General features: G+C 46.5%; 1 protein-coding gene across 1 annotated transcript; it reads right to left on the bottom strand.

Moving 5' to 3' along the window:
• Positions 1-385: 385 nt before the first annotated feature.
• LOC135920351 (uncharacterized) lies at positions 386-2,033 on the bottom strand. Its single transcript, XM_065454579.1, has one exon. It carries the CDS (start codon positions 1,858-1,860, stop codon positions 415-417), a length of 1,446 nt encoding a protein of 481 aa, XP_065310651.1. The 5' UTR covers positions 1,861-2,033; the 3' UTR covers positions 386-414.
• Positions 2,034-22,061: the final 20,028 nt, after the last annotated feature.

Genomic DNA, 22,061 nt, shown 5'->3' with positions numbered 1-22,061 from the left:
TCAATGCTCGACTTGTTGAATTCGCACTTGTCTTTGTTTACTCTTAAATGCGCATTCTGCAGACGCGATAGCACGGGTTCTAATCTCTCAGCGTGCTCTTTCGCGTTACGGCCAGAAATCAAGATATCATCAAGATAGGTTTTCACGCCGGGAATGCCTGCTAACAGCGTATCAATGACTCGTTGAAATACCCACGGCGCCACCGAAATTCCAAACGGCAGCCATTTGACTTTGTGCACTCCCTTTATCGTGTTAACTGTGAGCACTTCAGCCGATTCGTCGTCTAGCGTTAGCTGTTGATAAGCTTGAGCTAGATCCAGCTTTGTAAAAAATTTGCTTGAACCCAGAGCTGTGAACATTGCAGCGGTAGTGGGCAAAGGATACCCGCTGCTTTTAATAGCTTTGTTTACGGTGCTACGGTTGTCGCCGCACAGGCGTAATGTTGCGTCTTTTTCTTACCACTACCAGTGGTGTGGCCCAGTTGGAGTACGCGACGGGTTCCCATACCCCTTGTTGCACCAAGCGATCCACTTCCTTGCCCACGTCGTCCTTGAGGGCCAGTGGAACTGGTCGACTTTTGAGAAACACTGGTGGGGCGTCGTCTTTCAGTTCGATGTGAACTGGTGGTCCGTTGAAGCCAAGAAGGTCCCTGCGAAACACCTCGGAAAATCGTGAGGGCACGTCTTCCGCGTTTACTTGCTCGATTCCCCGCAAGCAAATGCCTAACGGTCTAAACCAGTTTCGCCCAATCAGGCTGTTGCCTCGATTCTTTACTACCAACAATGGCAGCTTTGCCTTGCGGCCCTTGAATTCTACCAAGACGGTTGCTCGACCCAGCAGCGGTAACGCCTCCTTTGACCAGGTTACGAGAGTTGTTCCAGACTCTTGGAGTGGTATTTCACCCCGATTTCTCTCGATTACTCGAAATGTATCTTCACTCACATTTGAGCACGATGCTCCGGAATCAACCTCCATCGGGACTTCTTGTCCTTGTATCTGTACTTTAACCATAAACTTCTGTTCTTGCTCATTCACTTCGCAAAGTGAAAACAATGCACTCATTTCGTACACGCCCTTGCTCTTTTCAACTTTCCTCTTTTGCTCAGGCGTCTTCCGGGCCACTCTACTTTCTTCTTTTGAACGACAAGCTCTCGCTATATGTCCAACCCTTTTCCATTTGAAGCATGCCGCATTTCTAAAGCTGCATAAATGCGGAGCGTGCTTACCGTTGCAACGGTAGCAACTAGATCCCTCTGCCATGGCGTCTTGCTTTGTATGGGTTGCTTGTATCATGCCCTGGCAGTACTTCGCCTCGTCTCGGCCTTGCATCCGTATGTCTCGCTGTTGCTTGGCTGTCACTTCTGCGGTCGCGGCCATGTCGTACGCAACGTTGAACGTAAGGTCGTGTTCTGCGAGAAGTCGCCGTTGAACTGCTTCGTTTTGGAGGCCGCATACGAAACGATCTCGCATCATGATGTCCAACGGGAGTTGATCGTCGCCAAAACCGCAGTATTCGGCTAGCTTCCGAAGCGCCGTGACGTAGTGCGCAACCGATTCCTCGGCAGCCTGGTTTCGCTTGTAGAACAAAAACCTTGCGTATAGCTCTGAAGGCCTTGGATGCAGGTGCTTGCGAACCGCCGTCTGAATTTCCTGGTAGGTTGCCGTTGTCGGTCTTGCTGGCTTCACCAGAGTCACGATGAGCCCGTACGCTTCTTCGCCGCAACAACTCAGCAGGACGGCTCTTTTCTGTTCTTCTTTCGTTATCTTGTTAGCTTCGCAGAACATTTCTAGCCTCTCGACGTATTTGTCCCATGACGCGTTTGTGCCTAGACGATACTCACCGATCCTGCTGACGGCCATCGCCGCCGCTTCCTCGTTGCCAACTGTAGCGTATCAGCCGGACGCCAGGGTGGAACAGACGTTTATTGATGCCGTGCCCTTTTTATAGGGTGATGAACATGTGATCTGCCGACTACTGCTTGCGCGGCCGATAAGCGATTATCATGAAAATGCAGTGTGACACGCGATATCAGTATACAACAGTATTTGATAAAATTTTGATAATTTTGGAATCCAAGTATGATAGCGAAGACTCGAAATTATTTTCGTATAATCGCTTGCCGGCTCTGTCTTGCTGGCGCCAATCAGTGCTTGATCCAACGGTCACGTGACTGCGAACGTATTCAACTAGTTCAACTTACAGAGGCGTCTGCGTAAGCAGGCGTTTGTGTGTTGCGATACTAAGGACCCGAGCACATGGGGGTTGGACCCTGCCGCGTGTAGCCGTCTGCGGCTTAGCCAGGCCCGGGGAAAAGGGAATCCTGGGGCCGAGCTAATGCTGAGTGTTTGTAGTTTTTTGGCCACTTAGCAGAGGCAACACACCGCTTTTGTTCCGGGCTGACCCAACCGGGTGAAATCGATACTTGCCTCTTCTTATCCTTCTCCCTAAACTTCGTCTTTCTCTCTCGCTTCCAATCTTTCCTGTATCCTCCTCTCGTCCTTTTGCTTTCCATTTCACAGGCAGCAAGGGTTAATCAGGTGTAGTGTATTCATCCTTGGGAATTTTATATTAGGTTACAGTAGCCACGTACAACTGGCGTCTGCGTTTTCTTCGGGACTCGTAGCATTCAGTTGTTGGGCTCGGTGGTTGGCAGCTGGCGTTGCTGCAGAAATCAAATAAATTCTTTATCTAAAACGTCGTGCCCCCAATTCCTTTTCGTGATCGTTTTCTTTCCGAAAGACGACACATGGAAGAAACTTTTCAACTGTTCAGCTCGCGAAAAGAAGCATTCTCACGCTTCCGTGTTATACACAGTCAACTTCATGAAAAGACCGCCCGAACTCTTTCACCTTTCACTGTGGTCTCACTGAAACACTAGGCGCTGGCTACAACCTAGTGTCAAAAATGAGCAGCGGCGACTTACTCCTTGAACTGCGTGATACTTAACAAGACAGTAATCTAGTGAAGCTTGTAGCATTTCGTAATGTGCGAAAAGCTGTGATCCCAAACCGATCACTTAACAGAAGTAAAGGAATCATCTCCGATGACGATCTCTTGAGCTTGAACGAGGAAGAGCCCCGGGAGGGATTGAAAGAGCACAGTGTGATCCAAATACGAATAATAAAGAATAAGCGAGACAACCAGATATTCCATCTAAACGTCTGATTCTCACCTTCGCGTCGAGTGTGCTACCCGAGACCCCAGAAGCAAGATACACTAAAATTAGAGTCAGACCCTACAATCCAATTCTTCGAAGATGCTTAACATGTTGGAGATATGGCCGTGGTTCGCAAAGCTGCCGAGGCCGACTGATCTGTGCGAAATGTGGCGAGCACGAACGCATCCGACAATTGTAGCGGCACGCCCCACTGTCCCAACTGTAACGGGGAACACGCAGCGTACTCTCGGACTTGCCCCACATGGAAGAAAAGGCACTATCATATTGAAAATAACGGAAAACATTTCGTTTCAAGCAGCGCGGAAACGTTTATTTTTCCCATATCTCAGGGTGTGCTGATACGGCGCGCAACGTGGCAATGTCGCAACACACTCTGGCACCAAGCTGGCCCACAAAGAATTGGGTTATAGCTGTGCCAAGAGCCTCCTTGGCGACAGCAACCAGCGCTGCTGCACCGTCCATCAAGTAGGGACCATCGACCTCCGTGTTGGTGGGCTCCAGGGTCCCGCCTCTCGAGGCGAGGCTCACAAAACGAACACATCACTCACAGGAGCGCGTGTCCAGCACCACACAAGAGCCGATGGACACAACAGCAATTCGCAGATGGCGCAGTCTGTGCCTAAGGAATGGCGGGATTCTCTCGACCGCTCCATGAAAGACTAAACTCGTGTCACGGCCTTTGGAAAGGGCCCCGTGAGCTTATCTACGTCTCTTAAACAAAGATACATCAGAATCACTTTCCCCGTCATGAAGGCACAAATAGTAGAATAGAATGTTGGAGGACCTATTCATGACCTTGTCGATATTATAAGACTCCTACACAGACATAATTGAACCTTGCCATGTGCTCAAGAGACACAGCTGATGCCTACAAACGCAAACTTTTTTCGTCATCGCGCCATCTTCCGAAGAGACCGTCACGAAGCTAACGCCCCCGGCAGTGTAGCAATTGTTGCGGACAAGTCTAGCTTGTCGGAACGTCGCCCTCCAGACACCCCTTGAGGCAGTGTCAGTTCGGGTAATGTTTTTACAGCATAAGAAGATCCCGCCGGGATCAAGCCCGGGCCCGCTGCATGGGAGTCAGCCACTCTGCCACTGAGCTACGTCCGCGCTTGGAAGCAAGCAGTGCAAAAATTCTGTATAAACGCGAGCTAGGGAAGCGAGCAGACACGTGATATGTCATGTACACAGGTAGCGTCGATACGTGCATATTTTGCATGGAAGTTGCATATGATTACACCAGGTAGAACTTCATGTAGCAGATGTACAGGTGGCTGTTAAAGAAGGTTTGAGGAAGAAAAAGAAGTTTAAGGAGATTTGTAGAAGAATGCTAGAAAAAGTTTGTATTGTGTACCTGAATAAATCAAGGTGGCTAGGCGACTGTCACCGCCACATTTCAAGGTGGATGCCAATAAACCAGCATCATTATCATCATTAGCATCGTATCATGCCACTTGAATCGCGATGTGACATGCGCGCTGCGCAGCGTCTATACTGCGCCTTTTGCATTGTAGGGGCATATTATTACACCGGGTGGCATGCCATGTAGCATTTGCATAGGTATTGGTATAATGTAGATAGAAATGTTTTGAGCAAGCAAAATATTATAGAGATGTAGAAATATTGATGTAAGGTAAAACACTTATTCCATACTTGAATAATTCAAACAGGCTAGGTGACTGTTTGTTACCGACCCGTTTCAAAGGGAATGTCCTTAAATCATCAGCAGCTGCGCTGTAAAGTGGCATTTGACACGCGATGTGACATGCGCGCCGCGTAGCGTTGATACATACAAAATTTGCATTGCACTTCCGTTATGTTCTACGAGGTGTCCCGACATGTAACAGTTGCATGCTGCAACTCCTCCTCCTCCTCCTCCTCCTCCTCATCATCATCATCATCATCATCGACAGCAACGTACCGTGCCACGGGTCAAGGGATGTGTGCAACGCACTCTGGATACCGGTGTTTAATCTTTGGTAGACGTTATGGCGCCTCTTCGCAAGGTATGAACCTCTGATGACGAAGCGAACCACAGGGCTACGCGCGCGGCTGCAAGCAGGCAACATCGAGCTCAGCAAATTACTGTACAGAGAGCAGGACAAGCCGCAACTCAAGCCGCAGCTCACAGTCGATGCCGGGCGGACAGTTCGCGTCGTTTTCACGAGAACGACGCAAAGAGACTTCGCCACGAAGACCCCGTAGGGCATGGTACCGAAAATGGTGCTCCTTTGGAGCCGCTCCTACAGATTACGCTGTCACTGTGCTGGGTGTGACACGCAGGCCTGTGACTTCTTTAAAATAAATTGGTGAATGTATGTTTCTTATACATACCACCAAACTATAATCTCGGATAAACCAATTTCTACAACCTCATTGATCAGCTTCCAGGCCCTTACATACTTCGGGTCATTTTACCGCGCACAACACGTAGCGAGACTAGCGATGCGATGCGAGAGGTCGATTCATTGAAAATTTTCTTCTGACCGCTGGCACATGACTTTAATTAGAACCCGACTCATCACAGCGTGCAACGCAACTCGTATTCATCGATAGATCTAGCAATTTGCTCTGCTTCTCTTCTACCTCACCTGGAATGTAATGTCATCATTAATCTGTTTGGAAGTGACGACATGGCTGTAACATTAAACTTAATAATGCAGCATGACAACCCTCCCTAGATTCCTCGATGGAAATTAGCATGGGCTGACTGAAAGCACTTTACTTAATTAACTTATTTACCACGAGATTTTATAAACGGTTTTAGTGTAGAGGACGATGCTGCACATTTTACGGCTTTTATTATTTGTGCAGCCGAAAAGCTTATCCCACAAACGAATCGTATTTCAAGTACTAGACGTGTTCCCTGCTGGAACAAAGAGTGCACAGAGACGCGAGAAAGAAAGAGTAACGCATAGGGCGTATTGCTAAGGTCGCCAAATTAAGAAAATCTAGCTAAATGTAAGTACTATAAATCGCAGGGAAGGCGGGCACGGCGTCTGGAAAAGAGAGAGAGTTGGATGGGGTTGCTCTCGGGTATAAATTCATACGCACATGAGGCGAAAGTGTGGAATGGTTTAAGAAAGCCAAAAGGACAACAACTCCGTCCGTTGCCTCTTGAGGACGACCTAGAGAATACCTTGCAAGACCAGGCAGGCTTTCTTGGGGAGCAGTTTCAGCATGTGTCGAGCTATTATTCGCAGTCCTTCCTTAAACACTAAGAAATAGAAGAATGTAAACCAGTCACACGTAAATGCTGACAGAACAAGCCGTCTAACAATCCTTTCAGTATTGACGAGTATAGAGCTGCCCTGTTCGCATGCAAGAGCTCTGCACCGGTACCTGACACAGTCATCCAAAATCAAGAAAGGGGCTGACAGATGGAACAGTACACTGTGGCAAAAAGGGTATAAACAGGGATAAGGTGCCTCAGAAAAGCAGCCTTTTCATGTGGATCTTTCATGTGGATTGCTTCTTTTCATGTGGATAGAAGGTATCTGGCAGCCTGATACCTTCCATCCACATGAAAAGAAGCGATTGTGGTCCCTGTTTTGAAGGAGGGTAAAAACCGTTCCTCCGTGGCAAGTTACCGCCCGATAGCTCTCACATTTTATCGCTGTAAGCTATTTGAAAAAAAAAAGAATAATCGGTGAATACTAAATTTTCTTGAACTGAATAATTTGCGTGATCCCTACCCGTGCGGCTTCAGACAAGGGACGTCCCCAACTGATCACCTTGCGCGCATTGAAGGAAATATCCATGACGCATTTGTACATAATAGTTTTTCTTTCTATCCTCCTCGATATGGAGAAGGCTTCAAATCCTGTAACCTCCCAGTGTGCGAGAGTAAGGTACAGCAGAGCTTGAACAAGGTGTCTAAGTGGGCAGACAAAAACGGGTTTAATGTTAATCCACACAAAAGTTCTTTTTACCGGAAAGAGAGGCCTGGTTCCAGGTCCTTGTGTAGAACTGTGTAGACAATAAGTACCTGTAAACAAAGAGCACAAATGTTTAGGTATGATACTTGATTCTAGGCTTACTTTTATTCTGCACATAAAATATCTCAACGCGAAATGTCCAGGAAGAATTAACTTACTGAAAATTCTATCCCACACAACATGGGGTAGCGGAAGGAAGTGTAAATCTGTGTAGTGTAGTGTGTAGTGTGTGTGTAGTGGAGTGTGTGTGTAGTGTGTAGTGTAGTGCAGTGTAGTAATAAATCTGTACAAGAGCCTCCTTCGATCGCGATCAGGATATTATGCCGTGGTATATAACTCTGTCACCCCGTGCGCGCTAATGTTGCTAGATCCTGCCCAGCATCTAGGTATCCGTTTGGCCACTGGCACTTTCAGAACAAGCTCTATTAATTTATACGTAGAATGAAATTAGTGGTGTCTCCATCTGCATAGAACTTAGATCAGCCTCACATATATTCTCAAGGGTCACTATAATCATGAACATGCGTGCTCTAATACCGTTACCGATGTGACGTGTGCTACATTTTTTTTCGTAATTGTCCCTCTGTGGGAAAGCCTTTCTCACTGCATGAAAGGCAGCTTAGCGATGAAATGAATGTCGCCCTCCTCGAACATCGTTTAACGTATCCAGCCAAGCTGTTACTACTTTCGGAGGAGTGGCAGACGGTAGGATGCGGCATATCTTTTCTATAAGTTGCGAAGCATACTCGAGAGCTCGAAATTTGAATGCATTTCCTAGAACTCCAGTCCAAGCACTCATGCGAAGAGTTTTACATGGATGTTTCTAAGTCACTTGCTGAGGTATATTATGCAGCTGTCGGTCCAGCCTCCCGTAGTCCGGTGTACTGCACCCGGAACTATCTTTCCGGCTGAGGCCTATTGTCGGCTGTGAAGCTGATGAGAAAATCAAAACGTAAAAGAAGACAAATATAGTTACAGACTCCCTAAGCCGCGTAAAAGCCATAATGTCATTCTGTAAACACCAAAATTATCCATGGCTCTGCTATCGCAAACATCAGAGACCAGCTGAGCTGGGGGAAGGCCAGTAATGTAGTGCCAAACCGCGCACTTAGTATAACTTCCCCCAGCTCCGCTGGTCTCTGGTGTTTTCAATACCAGAGCCATGCATAGTTTTTTTTTTCCACTCCGTGAAAAAGGAGTGCCAAATCGATCGCGCGGGTTTTTATCGGAGAGCGATGACGTCACGCCACCTGTGTCCCAGCCACGCCGCTCCTTCTCCACCGCTAGGCTCCACCCACCCTCGGCGCGTCGCTACGCTGCTCGATGCTTTTTTATACTTTCTTTTACTCTCTCTCATCTGTCTCACCCCCAGCTCGGGGAAGCTGCGGACATCAAGAAAAACCCAGCGAGGTTCTAACAAGTGCACTGTAAAATCATTTACTTATTGAGCTCCATTCAGTTGTGTGTAGAGCTTATACAGGGTGTTTTAACGAACACTTTCAAAATATTTTAAAGGTTGCCTGTGGCAGATATCACAATTCTTTTTCCTGAGCGGGTCCACTGGAAGCGGTGGACGCTACTTGCAAAAAAAAAGATTGAAACACAAAATCGATTAATTAACAATAAGAAACTGATTAATTTTAGCTAATTGCATTATGGCCCATATTGAAATTTACACATTCCAACCGTGGAGTTGGCAAGGCGGATCCACTTGGAACAAATTTTCAACATGAGACCAGTTTCGAGATATAAATTCCCGAACTTTGCCGAGAAATGCATTGGCGTTCCAGTTAATTTGTTAACAAAACGTCGTTTCATGCACTGGAGCACGCAAGTAACTGGAACGTCAATGCACTTCTACACAAAGTTCGGGAACTTATATTTCGAAACCGCTTTCGTCGGGAAAATTCGCTCCAAGTGAATGCGCCTTGCGAAGTCCACTGCTAGAATTTGTAAATTGCAATATGGGTCATAAGATAATTAGCTTAAATTAATTATTTGATTATTGTTAATTAGTCGATTTTGCGTTTCATTTTTTTTTTGCAAGTAGCCTCCGTCGCTTGGAGTAGACCGGCTCATAAACTAGAATTGAGTTATCTGCCACACGCAACCTTCAAAATATTTTGAAAGTGTTCGCTAAAACACCCTGTATATCTAAGTAGCATGTTATTATGTTATTATATGCTGGGTACATGGTCATGGAGGCATCGAGGGTAATGTGCTAGCAGGCAAAGTGGCCAAATCAATTACATCGCAAGCTATGAATCGTACCGCTGCGGTAGGACTCCGCAACGAAAACGCAGTGAATTTATGTCCTATTAAGTCGTCTCAGAAGAGGACACACATGCGACATCCACAATTTTCTACTTACTAGAAATGAACCGTCAATTTGTGGTAGATGTGGGAGACGCTGACCGTCCTCCACGTCCACCTTGAGCGCCCAGAAGCTGAAGCTAAGAAAAAAAAAAACATGTTTGTCTTGCATACCGGGAGCAAATCCCCTTTCACCCGGTAATATGTATTGATTCAGAATCGTTTTTTAACGCCAGTGCAGTCCTAGGCTTCTTGAAAGATGTTGTTTTATATGTTATTAGCCAAATAAATTCGTAGCGCACCCTCTCTCTACAGGACGCTGATGTGATAGTAGTTTTCTATAGCACATGCCTCCAGGCCCTTGCGTTTACTTTCAAGGGGTTGTTGATGTAGTAGTGCTTCTTGCAAATGTTTGCTTGTGAGGTAGGTGCATAATCGTTCCTTCAGAATGTATATTTCGTGCCCACAGTACACCTCATCAACCAGTATCCTAATTTTATTAGATGTAGGTTCTACGCACTTTACAGCGCCAATTTTTAGGCCACCTCAGAGCCGCTTCACATCTACCTCTCGCAATCCATCGTTCCCCTGCAAACTCAGTAACACTGGCCTGGCGCTCTTTGGCCATACTTGGCCCTGGAGCCACAAAACACCACATTCTTCATCAACTAATTCGAAAGACGGAGCAGCAGTCTGGCTACGGGCAAAGCTTTGTCCTAGCGCGGACGCTCAGTAGGTCTTTGTGTCTCGCGATAAGGAAAAAATCCAGAATTTCTTAATTAGCAATAATTTATTCTCGGCGCTGAATCGGCACCCAGGTTGCCAATACCGTGTTTGCCGTTTTATTAGCAAACACGTGGCCAATAAAACAAGAAACTCGAAGTAACTGATATTTCTGAATTATTTTATTCATTTTTGATTTTAGGTGCATCTGCAGCTAATAGAGGCTCAAACATATGGATAACTATATGAACACAGCAGTAGCAGCAAAATTTTCCTTTCAGTAGGTGAAGTGCCAATAGTGACGGCACACAAGAAGAAATACAGACAGGACAAGGCGCTTGTCCTTGTCTGTATTTCTTGTGTGCCGTCACTATTGGCGCTTCACCTATTGAAAGCTATGTACCAATTAGCCCCACGTGTTTTACTGCAGCAAAATTTGATGGTGTGTGCACACTACTGGCATTCAAAGTGTTGCTGTTGACTGACACAAATGGTCAGGAATTTATTGTCAGTCTGCATGAGCAGGTTGGAAGCCACGTTTGCGTTGTGTCGAAAATCATGCATGAACTGCTCACTGATTTCTCAGACGACTCACACTTGCAGGAAACAAGCTGAAGCAGGAACCAGGTATTCAGTTTAGTGACGCTTATCGTAACGATTTATCGGCTATAGTACAAGTTTCTCATTTGATGATTTCGATGTCATCTTTGCATTGCATTTCTTGGCGAGCTTGGGGGAACTGACTCTGAGTATCGCTTTACTGGCGCATTACTGGCGGCGGGCGTTGCCGAAAAATAATCGCGTACTGAAGCCATCTGGTGCAACTGCCAGTAGTAGCAGCACATCGTTTAGCGACAAGGCGTGAGTGCTATCTACATATTTTCACAGGGTAGTGGCTGTGCACAGGCTAAAGCAAAAGATGAAAAAGTTGATAAAAGGCGTAGGAATCTGTGCATCAAAGGCGAACTTGCCCCAGGAAGCAAACCAATACTTAGGCGACAGTGATTAGGGTGAGAAGGGTCGCCGACCGTCCAATCGAACAACTCTGTCAGAGTTCGTCGGGTGCTTGCGAAATAACGAAAAACGACCGCTTACGAACACGAACCAGAACCGACCAGGGCAGTCTACGCGGATATATTCAGCGTATCATGTTGTTTACAGCAACTTCGCGGAATTGAAGACCTTCTTTCTGTTTGTGCAATCAATGAATATTTTTTTCAAAATTGGGCTTCTTTTTTAAATAGTGTCGTTATCTGTTATGTGTAATTAATAAATTAACCACTTGTCGAAAACATATTTTTTTAATGCAACGCTACCTTTCACAGCGTTATTCCACTATTCCAACCAAGTTCATGAAATTAAAATATATATATACTGCACCGGCCGGAGCCCTGTCGCTTCGATGAAGACATTATACAAGGAATGAAGTTGGTGCCTCCAGTGTCCAGGTGTTAGGAGCCCACTGTAGTCGCAGTGCACAAGCCACCTGACCGGGCTTTCAGTTTTCCGTGTTTTCTGCTCAATTCAAAAAAAGAAAGCCTCTGGAAAAGGCAACCTTGCAAAAACTCCTTATTTTTGACATTCTCAAACTGTTTTTTAGAATAATAAAAATTTCTTTAATACTCTATATATATACTTAGTTGTGCATCACAGAGGTGAACAATGGTGCCTTCATTTCATGCGTTTAGGTTGCATCGTTGTTTCTTAGCTTACCTCACATATATTGAAAAGCCAGCGTATGGAAATGGGACCAAGTAAAAAAAAAAACACACACACACAAGGAACGCGTCTTTGCCCCATCGAAATGGTTGGTGTGCGTTTTAAGAGGACGCTTTCGCTAGGGAGCTCCTATCTAACTACACGGGGAGGGAGAAATGTTTTTTCACGGCAATGGCCGCACCGATTTCGATTAGGTTTCTTGCATTTAAGATAAAATGTTAAAATCTTCCATTGATAGGAAGTATATTTTCAATATGCAGGGTGTTTCTTTTAAGACAGTGCAGAAGCAGCGAACGTCGCGTTTATGCGAAGGAGTTATTAGACGAGGTGAGCATACCTCGCGGCTAATAATGTGGGCTTCAGAAAAATAACAAAAAATTAATAGCCTGTTTATTAGTGCCTCAAGGGCAGTTGTTTATATGGCGAATTTGAATAGAATCACATTTTAGTGCACCCTCATTTTTAGGAGAATCTTGGAAGCTGCATCCAGTTTGAGATATGTATCGTCGAATTTGAATGCTAAACTCTGGAAATACCGAAGCCCTGCGAACGCAGTAAAATCGGGCTCGCTATCACATCCGACCAAAACGCCCCGTGACGACGAGCGCGAGGAGGCCTCGGCCAGCCGCGACAGCCAGAGCACGCGCGGCTGCGTGCCGGGTTCGAATCTTGCGTGGTGTGGGATCGCTCGGACTTCGCCCCACAGTATTTTTACCTCGGCCTCGGACGTGCAGCGGGATGTGCTCGGTCTCGTTATTAGAGATTTTTAGTCTAGGGGGCGCAAGCGGCTAGCGTACGCAAGAACTAGGGGCGACGGTGCCGCGCATGCGCAGACCGAGACGTCGGGGTCGGCGCGTGCGCAGTACCGTCGCCCCTAGTTCTTGCGTACGCAAGCCGCTTGCGTCCCCTAGACTAAAGCTCTCTATTACCTCGAATGAGCTTTGGAATTTGATGGATATGGCAAGCTAGGTAGTGCTTTGAAGGTTGAAAAAATGGGCGTACATAAAAATTACACCGCCTCCTAGTTTGTTGTTTGTACTACTGCCCCTGAGGTAGTAATAAAATAGTAAATTAATGAATATTTTCTAATAGTTAATCTGAAGCTCACGTTATTAGCGACAAAAGGCACGTTCAGTGCCTTTTGTCCCGTCGCCTAAGGCATTTCTGTGAGGAATGCCTTGAATAAATGAATAAAGAAAAAAAAGAAAGGTAAGACCACCTTACCTAGGAACTCGGCCGCAGAAACGCCGCGTTGGCGCCGCTCATGACTTATCAAAAAATATGTACGGTTGAAGAGAAACATCCTGTATATGCCATAAGTTCTCTTAGAAAACATAATTGCAAAATTTCACAAAGCTTGGTATCAAGTTTCCGAGTCTGTAACTCAGCAGGGAAGAAAGATTTAAGAATTCATTAAACGGCATTTAATAGTTAACGTAAAACAAAAACAAACAAAACGCTATGCATTTTACACTGCTCTGAAATATACCAATAACTTCTCAGAAAGACTTCTGTAAAACTGTAGTAATCATTGTACCGATTTCACTTAAGAGTTGTTTACTGCATCAGATTTGTATGCACGAAATGCTCTAACTGATGAAGTTTACAAATTTGCGATATCTTTTTTGATGTAATGTTATTGGCTTGTACATTCCTTGCTTCTATTTTTTGTAAACCTAAATGGTCCCTGGAATGGTTCGGGCAAATTTGTAGACGCGTAAGGTACGTAAGCTACGGTAAAATATTCGCTCCACAATTGAAGTGAAAGGTGTCATATTAAGGGAGTTACGGATGATTACGTTACCCTCCTCCCTAGCCATGTTTTGTCTCGGGAACTCGTTCACCGAGCAATCGGGGCTAACTTGTGCCTTCACTCACTGGTTATGCTTCATGACGTGACGTCATGTCGTCGACTTCCGGTGTCTTGGAGCCAGCGCGCGAAGCTTCTACCACATCTCCACTAGCCGCATAGCCATCGATTCCAATTGACAGAGCGTGTCCGTGATTCCTGCACACGCAGGCAAGCTGGACGTTTTGATGGATGGGCGGAGGCGTAAACCGTAGCCCCTCCAAACTGCTTCCACTGTGATGAAGGGGCTGAGCGTAAACGTGAGCGGCCAGCATGGTGCAGCGACCTGATAGCGTCGAGCCTAACCAGCCGAGCGCAGAGCGAACGTTGCTGTGACCGTGTAGACATTTTTAACATTTAAAAAGACACCGTGTTCACGATTACGCTTCTGTCAAAAATTTACAGTGGCAGCAAAGTAGGAGGCACTTGTCTACTGCTATTTTAGCTCCATGTTTGTCTGGTTGAGGTCTGTGCCACGAAGTGGCTGGGTACTATGCAGGCTGCTCACATTTGCACCTCCACCCATCTTGCAAAACGCCCAGTCCGCGCGCCTGCATTTGCCAGAACATGGGACACGCTTAAGCCCTCTATTGGGGTAGTAATCTTCGGACGTGAAGTGGCGACGTCATACTCGCAGAGTGGGGCGCCAATCGTAGATCTGATACCGACAGCCCTATGCCGCCGTAGCCACTCCGATTGTCTGTTGTCTTTCAGAGGGAGACGATATCGCCGCTTGACATGTCGCCAATCGTTAGGTTTGCACCCCCCAACGCAACTAGAGTGATTCATAGTCCTCACGAAAAGAAACCTCGAGACCAACACTGACCGCGTAGGTGCCGTTAACGCAAAGCACGCTGTAACACAAGGAGACACAATTGCTGTGGGCTTGAAGTGAAAATTGTTGTATATTCTATTTCGGCTACTTTTCCTATATAGAAGCGACCTCACCGACATTCGAACGAACAACATTTGTTCACCATAAAGTTGAAAAAAATTGGAGGACGCTTAAGCTTCGCCTTCAAGAGTGGGACGCGACAGCGTTCCCGTCGACCCGCCAAGGGGTATAAGACAATGCGCTACGGCACAGCGATCACTTACGATGCGCCCCGCATCGGACTTAGCGCCCACCTATCACGCGGCGAGCGTCGAGCAACGCAGCGTTCGGCGCGGCAACGAAACGTGCCCCTGAGCGAACGGAACGAACCAAAGAACTCGGTGTCTCGGAGGGGAAACGATCTACGCCAGCCAAACGTCGTGATCGGCACGGGCAGAGAATAGATAGTAATCTAAACCGGGAGCACGGCGAAGCGTCGTCAGGGGAGAGGGAGTCCCGCGACGCGCCTGGCAGCGGTCCCAATGCGCGCGCGGCGCGCCTCCTGTCGGGGCAGCGCCGTACATTGAGAGGAGGGGGTCTTCTGTGTTTGCCGCAAGATGGCTCTGCGTGTGCGGAAAGCGCAGAAGAAATGCAGCGGAAGCGCACTTCGCAACTCGTGTAATTGTGACTTCTGTACGTTACATGTTCATAATTACCGATATACACCGCAGTATAACTTTCCACGGCTCGTTTCGAAGGCAACACCGCATTCACTAGAGGCGCGTTTGCACCGCTTGGAAGCATCGAACTCGTGGCTGAGTGGTAGCGTCTCCGTCTCACACTCCGGAGACCTTGGTTCGATTCCCACCGGGCCAATATTGGAAGTTGCTTTTTATTTATGAAGCGCCTGCCATGATTTATCGCTCACGGTCAACGCCGCAAACGCCGACACCGACGCCGACGACACCGGCTTTTCTGCGACACGAGCTCCTTAACGCTATCGCGTTAAAATTATCAATGGTGCTACCTGGGTAGCGGATCGGATAGCTCGCTCAACTGGCGTCATGCGCACCAGCTACGTATTGGCTGCGTACATTGCAAGAGGCGGCGGGGAATTCAGGGGAGCGGTGATTAGTAGGGATGTACATATTTAAAACCTTATAAAAAATTAAACACTGTACGCGGTGTGGTCAAATGTGTCACGTAATTATCAAAATAACCTACCCTAATGACTCAGTACATTAGTACAATATCGTGTAACCATTTCTGGGTCACCTTAAAAAATTTCGGCAATCTTTGTAAAGAATTCGCTCTTTTATAAAACAAAATTGTGGTTTCTAGAATTGCTATAATTTACTGTTCTCTTTCAAGTGCACGAAATTTCATTCAAGTGGGTTAAGCGGTTGCTTAATAAAAGTATTACTGCATTTTACGTGTATTTGAATAGGAGAATTGTAGTTGCCTCCGAGCTGAAGCTTTATTGTTAATAGGAGCGCTTATTCGCAAGCGGCATTTTTTGCGATGACAGCATGTCGAGTAGCAGCTACTTCACGCAGTGAGGAAGCTTTGCTGTGCTAGTGTTTTAATCTGACCTGATGTTGGTGCTGCTGTTCTGGAAATCCTCACTGCGTGTCCACAGTAGGTGGTTGAGCGCAGAATCAGCTGGCTCGCAGTGATACCACGAGGGACGTTCCGAAAGTATGTTTTGTCATTTATTTGAAAGAGAAGATGCTGCACCAGATGCAACAAACAATAGCCATAAGAATCCGCGGCCTTTCCTCGTTCAACGACGGAAGGAGCGTCAGAGGAGGAGGAATGACGCGTGCGCAGAGCGCCTAAGAAGAGAGAGTAGTAGCAGAGCAGCGTGTCCGAGGTTATTCGAATACAAGTCACGATGGCAGGCAGACGTGTGCTGACAACGTGGTAGCCAATGGATGCGTGTGCTGTTATCCGGTACGAATGATCGCCTGTTAACTGCATTGAAGACCGCACTCTCCGAACGTCACTTCTCAAACAATGCTGAGGTGAAGCTGGCTGTGCCACAATTCCTTGCATCGCAGGACACCGAGTTTTACCAGAGTGGTTTCTTTAAACTGATTGCACGCTACGACAAATGTCTCAATATCGGCGGCGACTATGTGGAAAAATAGCGAAAGGTGCATAGTTCTTGATTTCATGGTGTATTTCTTTTTGGCAGTGAAGTTTCCATGTGAAAATAAATGACGAAACTTAGTTTCGGAACGTCCCTCGTATTTTCTTTTGGAACGTTTTCTTTTTTTCGTTGCTTGCCTTTTTTTCTTTTCATGCGCGTTTTCATTTTTCTTCTGTTACTCGTAGTGGTTATATCAACTTTCTTGCTACGTCTCGAATGCCTGTGCGTACCCTTGAGTTATTTCTCAAGAGTTGCTCTTTTGGAAAATACCATTCATCGGAGGTGCTACTAAATTAGGAGGTTTTACATGCCAAAACCATGATCTGATTATGAGGCACGCCGTAGTGGGGGACTCCGAATTAATCTTGACCACCCGGCTTCTTTAACCTGCACCTAAATCTAAATATACGGGTGTTTTTGCGTTTCGCTCCCAAGGAAAGGCGGCCTCCATGGCCGGGATTTGATCCCGCGACCTCGTGTTTAGAAGCCCAACACTAAAGCCTTAAAGCAACCGTGGCAGGTGAATGAAGAAAACTGCATCAAGTAAAATGAATACAGGCTTAAGCGTGACATGCTGCAGTTGTATCTCCGGAACTTATGGGCAGTGTTTCGGCGGGCACTTCAATTAGGTTTTTCAATGGCAAGGAGTAGATACGGAACTATTAAACAAACAGACAAACAAACAAAAAGGCGCGTCGCACGAGTATGTCAGCCAAGTCAGCATTCCTTTGCGTCCATACTGGTGCAGACGAGGACGCCTTCCAGGACTTCCTGAAGGTCAAGGGCTTCGTGAAGCGGTACGTGTCGCTGCCGGCGTCGCTCTTCTCGGCGGTCGACGGTCCCGCGGCGAAAGCGGCGTCGCGCTTCGTGGCCGACCACGTGCTCCGTGGAGTCGAGGTGGCCGTCCGCACCTTGGACGACGTCTCCCGGGTGGCCGCCATCTGCCGGGTGGGTGGGCGCACGGTCGGGACAGCGCCACACGCGTTGGAGGCGCTGCCGCGGCCCCGCAACTCGCGAAATCGCAGCTGTACTGCAGCCGATGCCCAGAACGCGTTCAAGCACTAACGACTGCGGTGGGCCAACGCAACGCGCCTGTATTTTGAGAGAGCACTCGCTGTATGCCTTGCGGTCTATTTGGCTGGGAGTGTCCGTTGCGTGTGTTTTTAACGCGCCAGCGTTAAAGAGCTCGTGTCGCAGAAAAGCCGGCGTCGTCGGCGTCGGTGTCGGCAGCGTTGGCCATGAGCGATAAATTCCAGCAGGCACTTCATTAATAAAAAACAACTTGAAACATGGGCTGGGTTGGAATCGAACCAGGGTCTCCGGAGTGTGAGACGGAGACGCTACCACTGAGCCCCGAGTTCGATGCTTCAAAGCGGTACAAACGCGCCTCTAGTGAATGCGGTGTTGCCTTAGAAACGAGCTCTTCTAAGGCTCAGGCGTGCGTCGCTTGCTCAGGCGCACATTTCGTTGCCGCGCCGACCGCTGCGTTGCTCGACGCTCACCGCGTCCGATGCGGGGCGCGTAGTCGCTGCGCCGTAGTCCATTGTCTTACACCCCTTGGCAGGTCGACGGGAACGCTGTCGCGTTCCACTCTTGAAGGCGAAGCTTAAGCGTCCTCCAATTTTTAACCCTACAATGGTCAACTTATGATTTCTGATAGTTTGATGTTGATAACTGAAAATTCTTATTTAACTGATTTAAGTGGTGAGAAACTAACGCAGAGGCCAGTTACTTTTTTGATAGGTTGGAGGTAGCTTTCACTTTTAGGCAGTCCATCAAGACAATGAGTAGTAATGGAATATCCTACTAATTTTTTACTCAATTATCAGCTGATTGTTTTTGTATGAATGTAGTCTCCTTGCCTAATATAAACCTAAGGGTTGTTTTCGTTTTTGAATTTGGTTTGAAATACTGCTTCTGGTTTGCAGGCCAGGTTAAAGAAAACAGAGCAGCTCATGAGCGCCGATCTGTAAAATGATCACAGGTTGGAAACTAATAATGTAAGGAGGCGCATTTGACGGTAGGTTCACATCCTTTCGCTTAGTGATACTCCTCCCCGGGTAAGACGGCTTCACGTAAGATAGACAAGCGATCAGTCTGTCAAAAAAAATAACAAAAAATATTACTGGTGCTGTCTACCCAGACAAGTATATTTATGTGGCATGCAACAGCAGTGATAAACTCTAAATGTGCAGCTGGAGAGGTTGTTGCGAAAATGTGAAGGCCAGGTGTTCTGGTGGTCAGAGCGCTCCAGCAGCCACATATTTAAAGCATGCGGTTGCCGGCCATAAGAGGCAACAAAATGAAACACCACTGTCGCTGCAGGCGATTGTGCTAACCAGTGTAAAACCAGTGCCAGTTCCGTTCCGAAGGTAGAAGGTGTTCGAAAGGACACGGAAATGTCCTCTACCACAAAATCATTGGTGCAGCTGGCACACTTCGAAAGAGAATATTGCATTTACGTTCCTGCGATTATATCCAAGTGCCAAAAAGTAAAATGCATATATGTTCTTAGCGATAAGGAGCTCGTGTTTAACGCCAAGTTTTCTTAGCACATGTTACTGAACACTTCCGAGTAAGTAATCGCAATGACGGTTAATTATCGCACCGTAAGTTTGTGTACACCTAGCGCAATAATTGAAACTGTTCCCGGAGGCCCACTGTTACAGGTATAGATGCAGCAGGCCTTGTGGTACACTAATGGAAGTTCTCGCGCAGCGGCATGACAGCCCAAGGCACGTTCTTGTGGCAGCTAGCGTCTATGACGCCACGCAGTGTCCGTGACGAGCGAAGCAAGCGCGAATAAGTCATTTATTCCTCTTTGGATTATGCTATTTGTGTTCTAGCCTATTCCCGTATTCGTTAGAATAATGTCGCAATAACCCACGCAAAAGCATACAGTCTTTCTTCGTCTTACAAAATTCGATGTTTATTGAAAATTAAACAAACGTAAGTACAGGGAGTGGACGAGCCAAAGGAAACGTGCAGAACTGGTCAACTTCAGCGGTCTTTGACACACCGCAGTTCAAAGCAAAAGCCACCAATATTGGGAAGCAGACTTCCGATTCCAACCTGTGCAAGAATCATGGCGCATTGATGCCTGCCAAAGTGGAAAGCGCTATGGACAGCATGGAGTCCAGTAACGTAATGCCGAAATCATCGTCTTCACACGCTTGAGACAATGCTTAGTCTGCCCTCATACTAAGAGCCTGAGGGCAGAACCGATGCGTCACCGAACGCCAGCTTTGGCTCACGGCTAAGCGTAAAAGTCGTATAACTGCAATAAAGTGAGTGTTGCTGTAAATCCTGATATGGTTGGTAGAAATGTACACTGAGATACATCAAAATTGTGGCAGCGGCGTTCAAGTCGTAGCGAAAATAATAATTCATGACAGAAATATTTACTTCACACTGTTCAAGCTAGTCGAAGTAATTGTACTGTCCCACAGCAGCAGAGACCTACTGGAAGCATAAATGACACAAGGATGCAAAAAAGAGATGACACGGGTGCTTACTATAGAGTTGTCCAGTCCTCACTGTACAATTCGCAGTTTTTTCATCATGCAGCTTAGCAATTCGGCCAGACAGTCATAATCTTTTACACAAATATCTTATCACTCATGTTTCATAATGAATAGTTTAAATCATGATATGCCTTGCGTTAAAAACGATGAAATGGTTTTCATAAATATAATGTGCATGTTAGTGCAATTCGTTTAGCTTTCAATATGCTGAGATGTATTCGAATAAAAGCACTTCTATAGTGTGCCAAAAAATGAAATAAATATGGATGGTTTCTGGCTTCACCACTACACTCTTGGTCTCTGAAGGTGTATTGTTCGTCTGCGTTGTGACTGTGTTTTCAATCAATCAATCAATCAATCAATCAATCAATCAATCAATCAATCAATCAATCAATCAATCAATCAATCAATCAATCAATCAATCAATCAATCAATCAATCAATCAATCAATCAATCAATCAATCAATCAATCAATCAATCAATCAATCAATCAGTGCAATAATCACCTTTAATAATTCATATTGATGAATGCATACATGGACCGATGCCAAAAGGCTAGTCGCCGGTTCAATTTAATCTGCATGCACAGATCAGTCACACGTAAGAATGTGTTATGAAATGTGTTTGCATTTCTCCATTTTGGATCAAATGGATCAAATGACCCACTGACCGAGAAAGCCGGCGTCTGTTACAGCGTAACGGCACCTAAATTCCCTTTGGCTGCGATGCCACGTCACGTGCGCGCCTCGACGGAGCAGAACAAGCGAAAGGGAAAACCTGCCGCCAGGTGTTGCGTGAGCGGAGAGGGCATCGCCGAGATGCCACGTCACGCCCACTGCCGAAAGCCTGTGTTATCCGCGCGTTCCTTTTATGCGAAATCTCTCGCCTGCGTTCTAAGTTCGCCTCGGTAATCGCTGTAAAGTAATTAATGCATACTAAACTGAATAAGTTCGAAAGGAAAAGTGCTGGCGGGAGTGAGTTTCGAAACCCCACGCTCAGAAGTCGAGTGCCTTACACACTGGGCTAAACCAGCGGTTCTGAGAAAACAGGCCTGTGCACTATGCTTTTAGGCATCATGCTAACTGGACCGATTTTCATTGCCAAGCACGGCGTGACGAAACCGGTGACAACAAAATCATCGCGGCTTACTGAGCGTCCACATTAGATTCTATGGCAGTCGGGCAACATAGCATGACGTCACGGATCGAAATTCAAAGACATTGTGATACCTAGGAGGCGTTCGCCGAGATTCTCGACGCGCTCGCTTAGCCGTTAGTAATTCATAACTCCAAGGAAAGCTCCGCGACGTTTAATTAGACATTAATGCTTTCGCATTCACAACTCGTAAGAAGTGCTTAAGTGTCCTCGGATCCTTAGCTGTTTTCTTAAAGATGGTTCACATACCTTTTGGATGCAGTGGTAGTGTACACAGAAGAAAAAAAGGTTTTGTTTTGTGTGACTTATTTTACCATGCGGACCGATTTCAGCACAGTTTCCTCCAGTATATTGACATGTGTAACGCTGTGGTTAATATCAGTGAATAATAAAGGGAACATTAACTGCAGTTCTCTTTCTTTCTGCGAAAGGGGAACAGTTGGAAAGGAGCATTGGTTTTATTTGGTCAATTCGACGTTCGTATGATCAGCTGGCGAGAGAAACTTTTTTTGGCGTTGATCCGGACGAGAGACGAGTGTGCGTGGCCATGCAAATTACCTGAATACCGTAATTCCTCATGTGTTCAGCGGTAAATGTAGCCTTTCATAGCTAGATTTCAAATTATCTATGCCTTGAGGCTCCAAATTATGTTCACCACTTGTGTATGCGTCAGCTGCGTTCAGGACTGGCCCTAT

The sequence above is a fragment of the Dermacentor albipictus genome, chromosome 1, assembly GCF_038994185.2.
Source record: "Dermacentor albipictus isolate Rhodes 1998 colony chromosome 1, USDA_Dalb.pri_finalv2, whole genome shotgun sequence".
Classification (NCBI taxonomy): domain Eukaryota; kingdom Metazoa; phylum Arthropoda; class Arachnida; order Ixodida; family Ixodidae; genus Dermacentor; species Dermacentor albipictus.
This window is presented reverse-complemented; position numbering and strand designations above follow the sequence as displayed.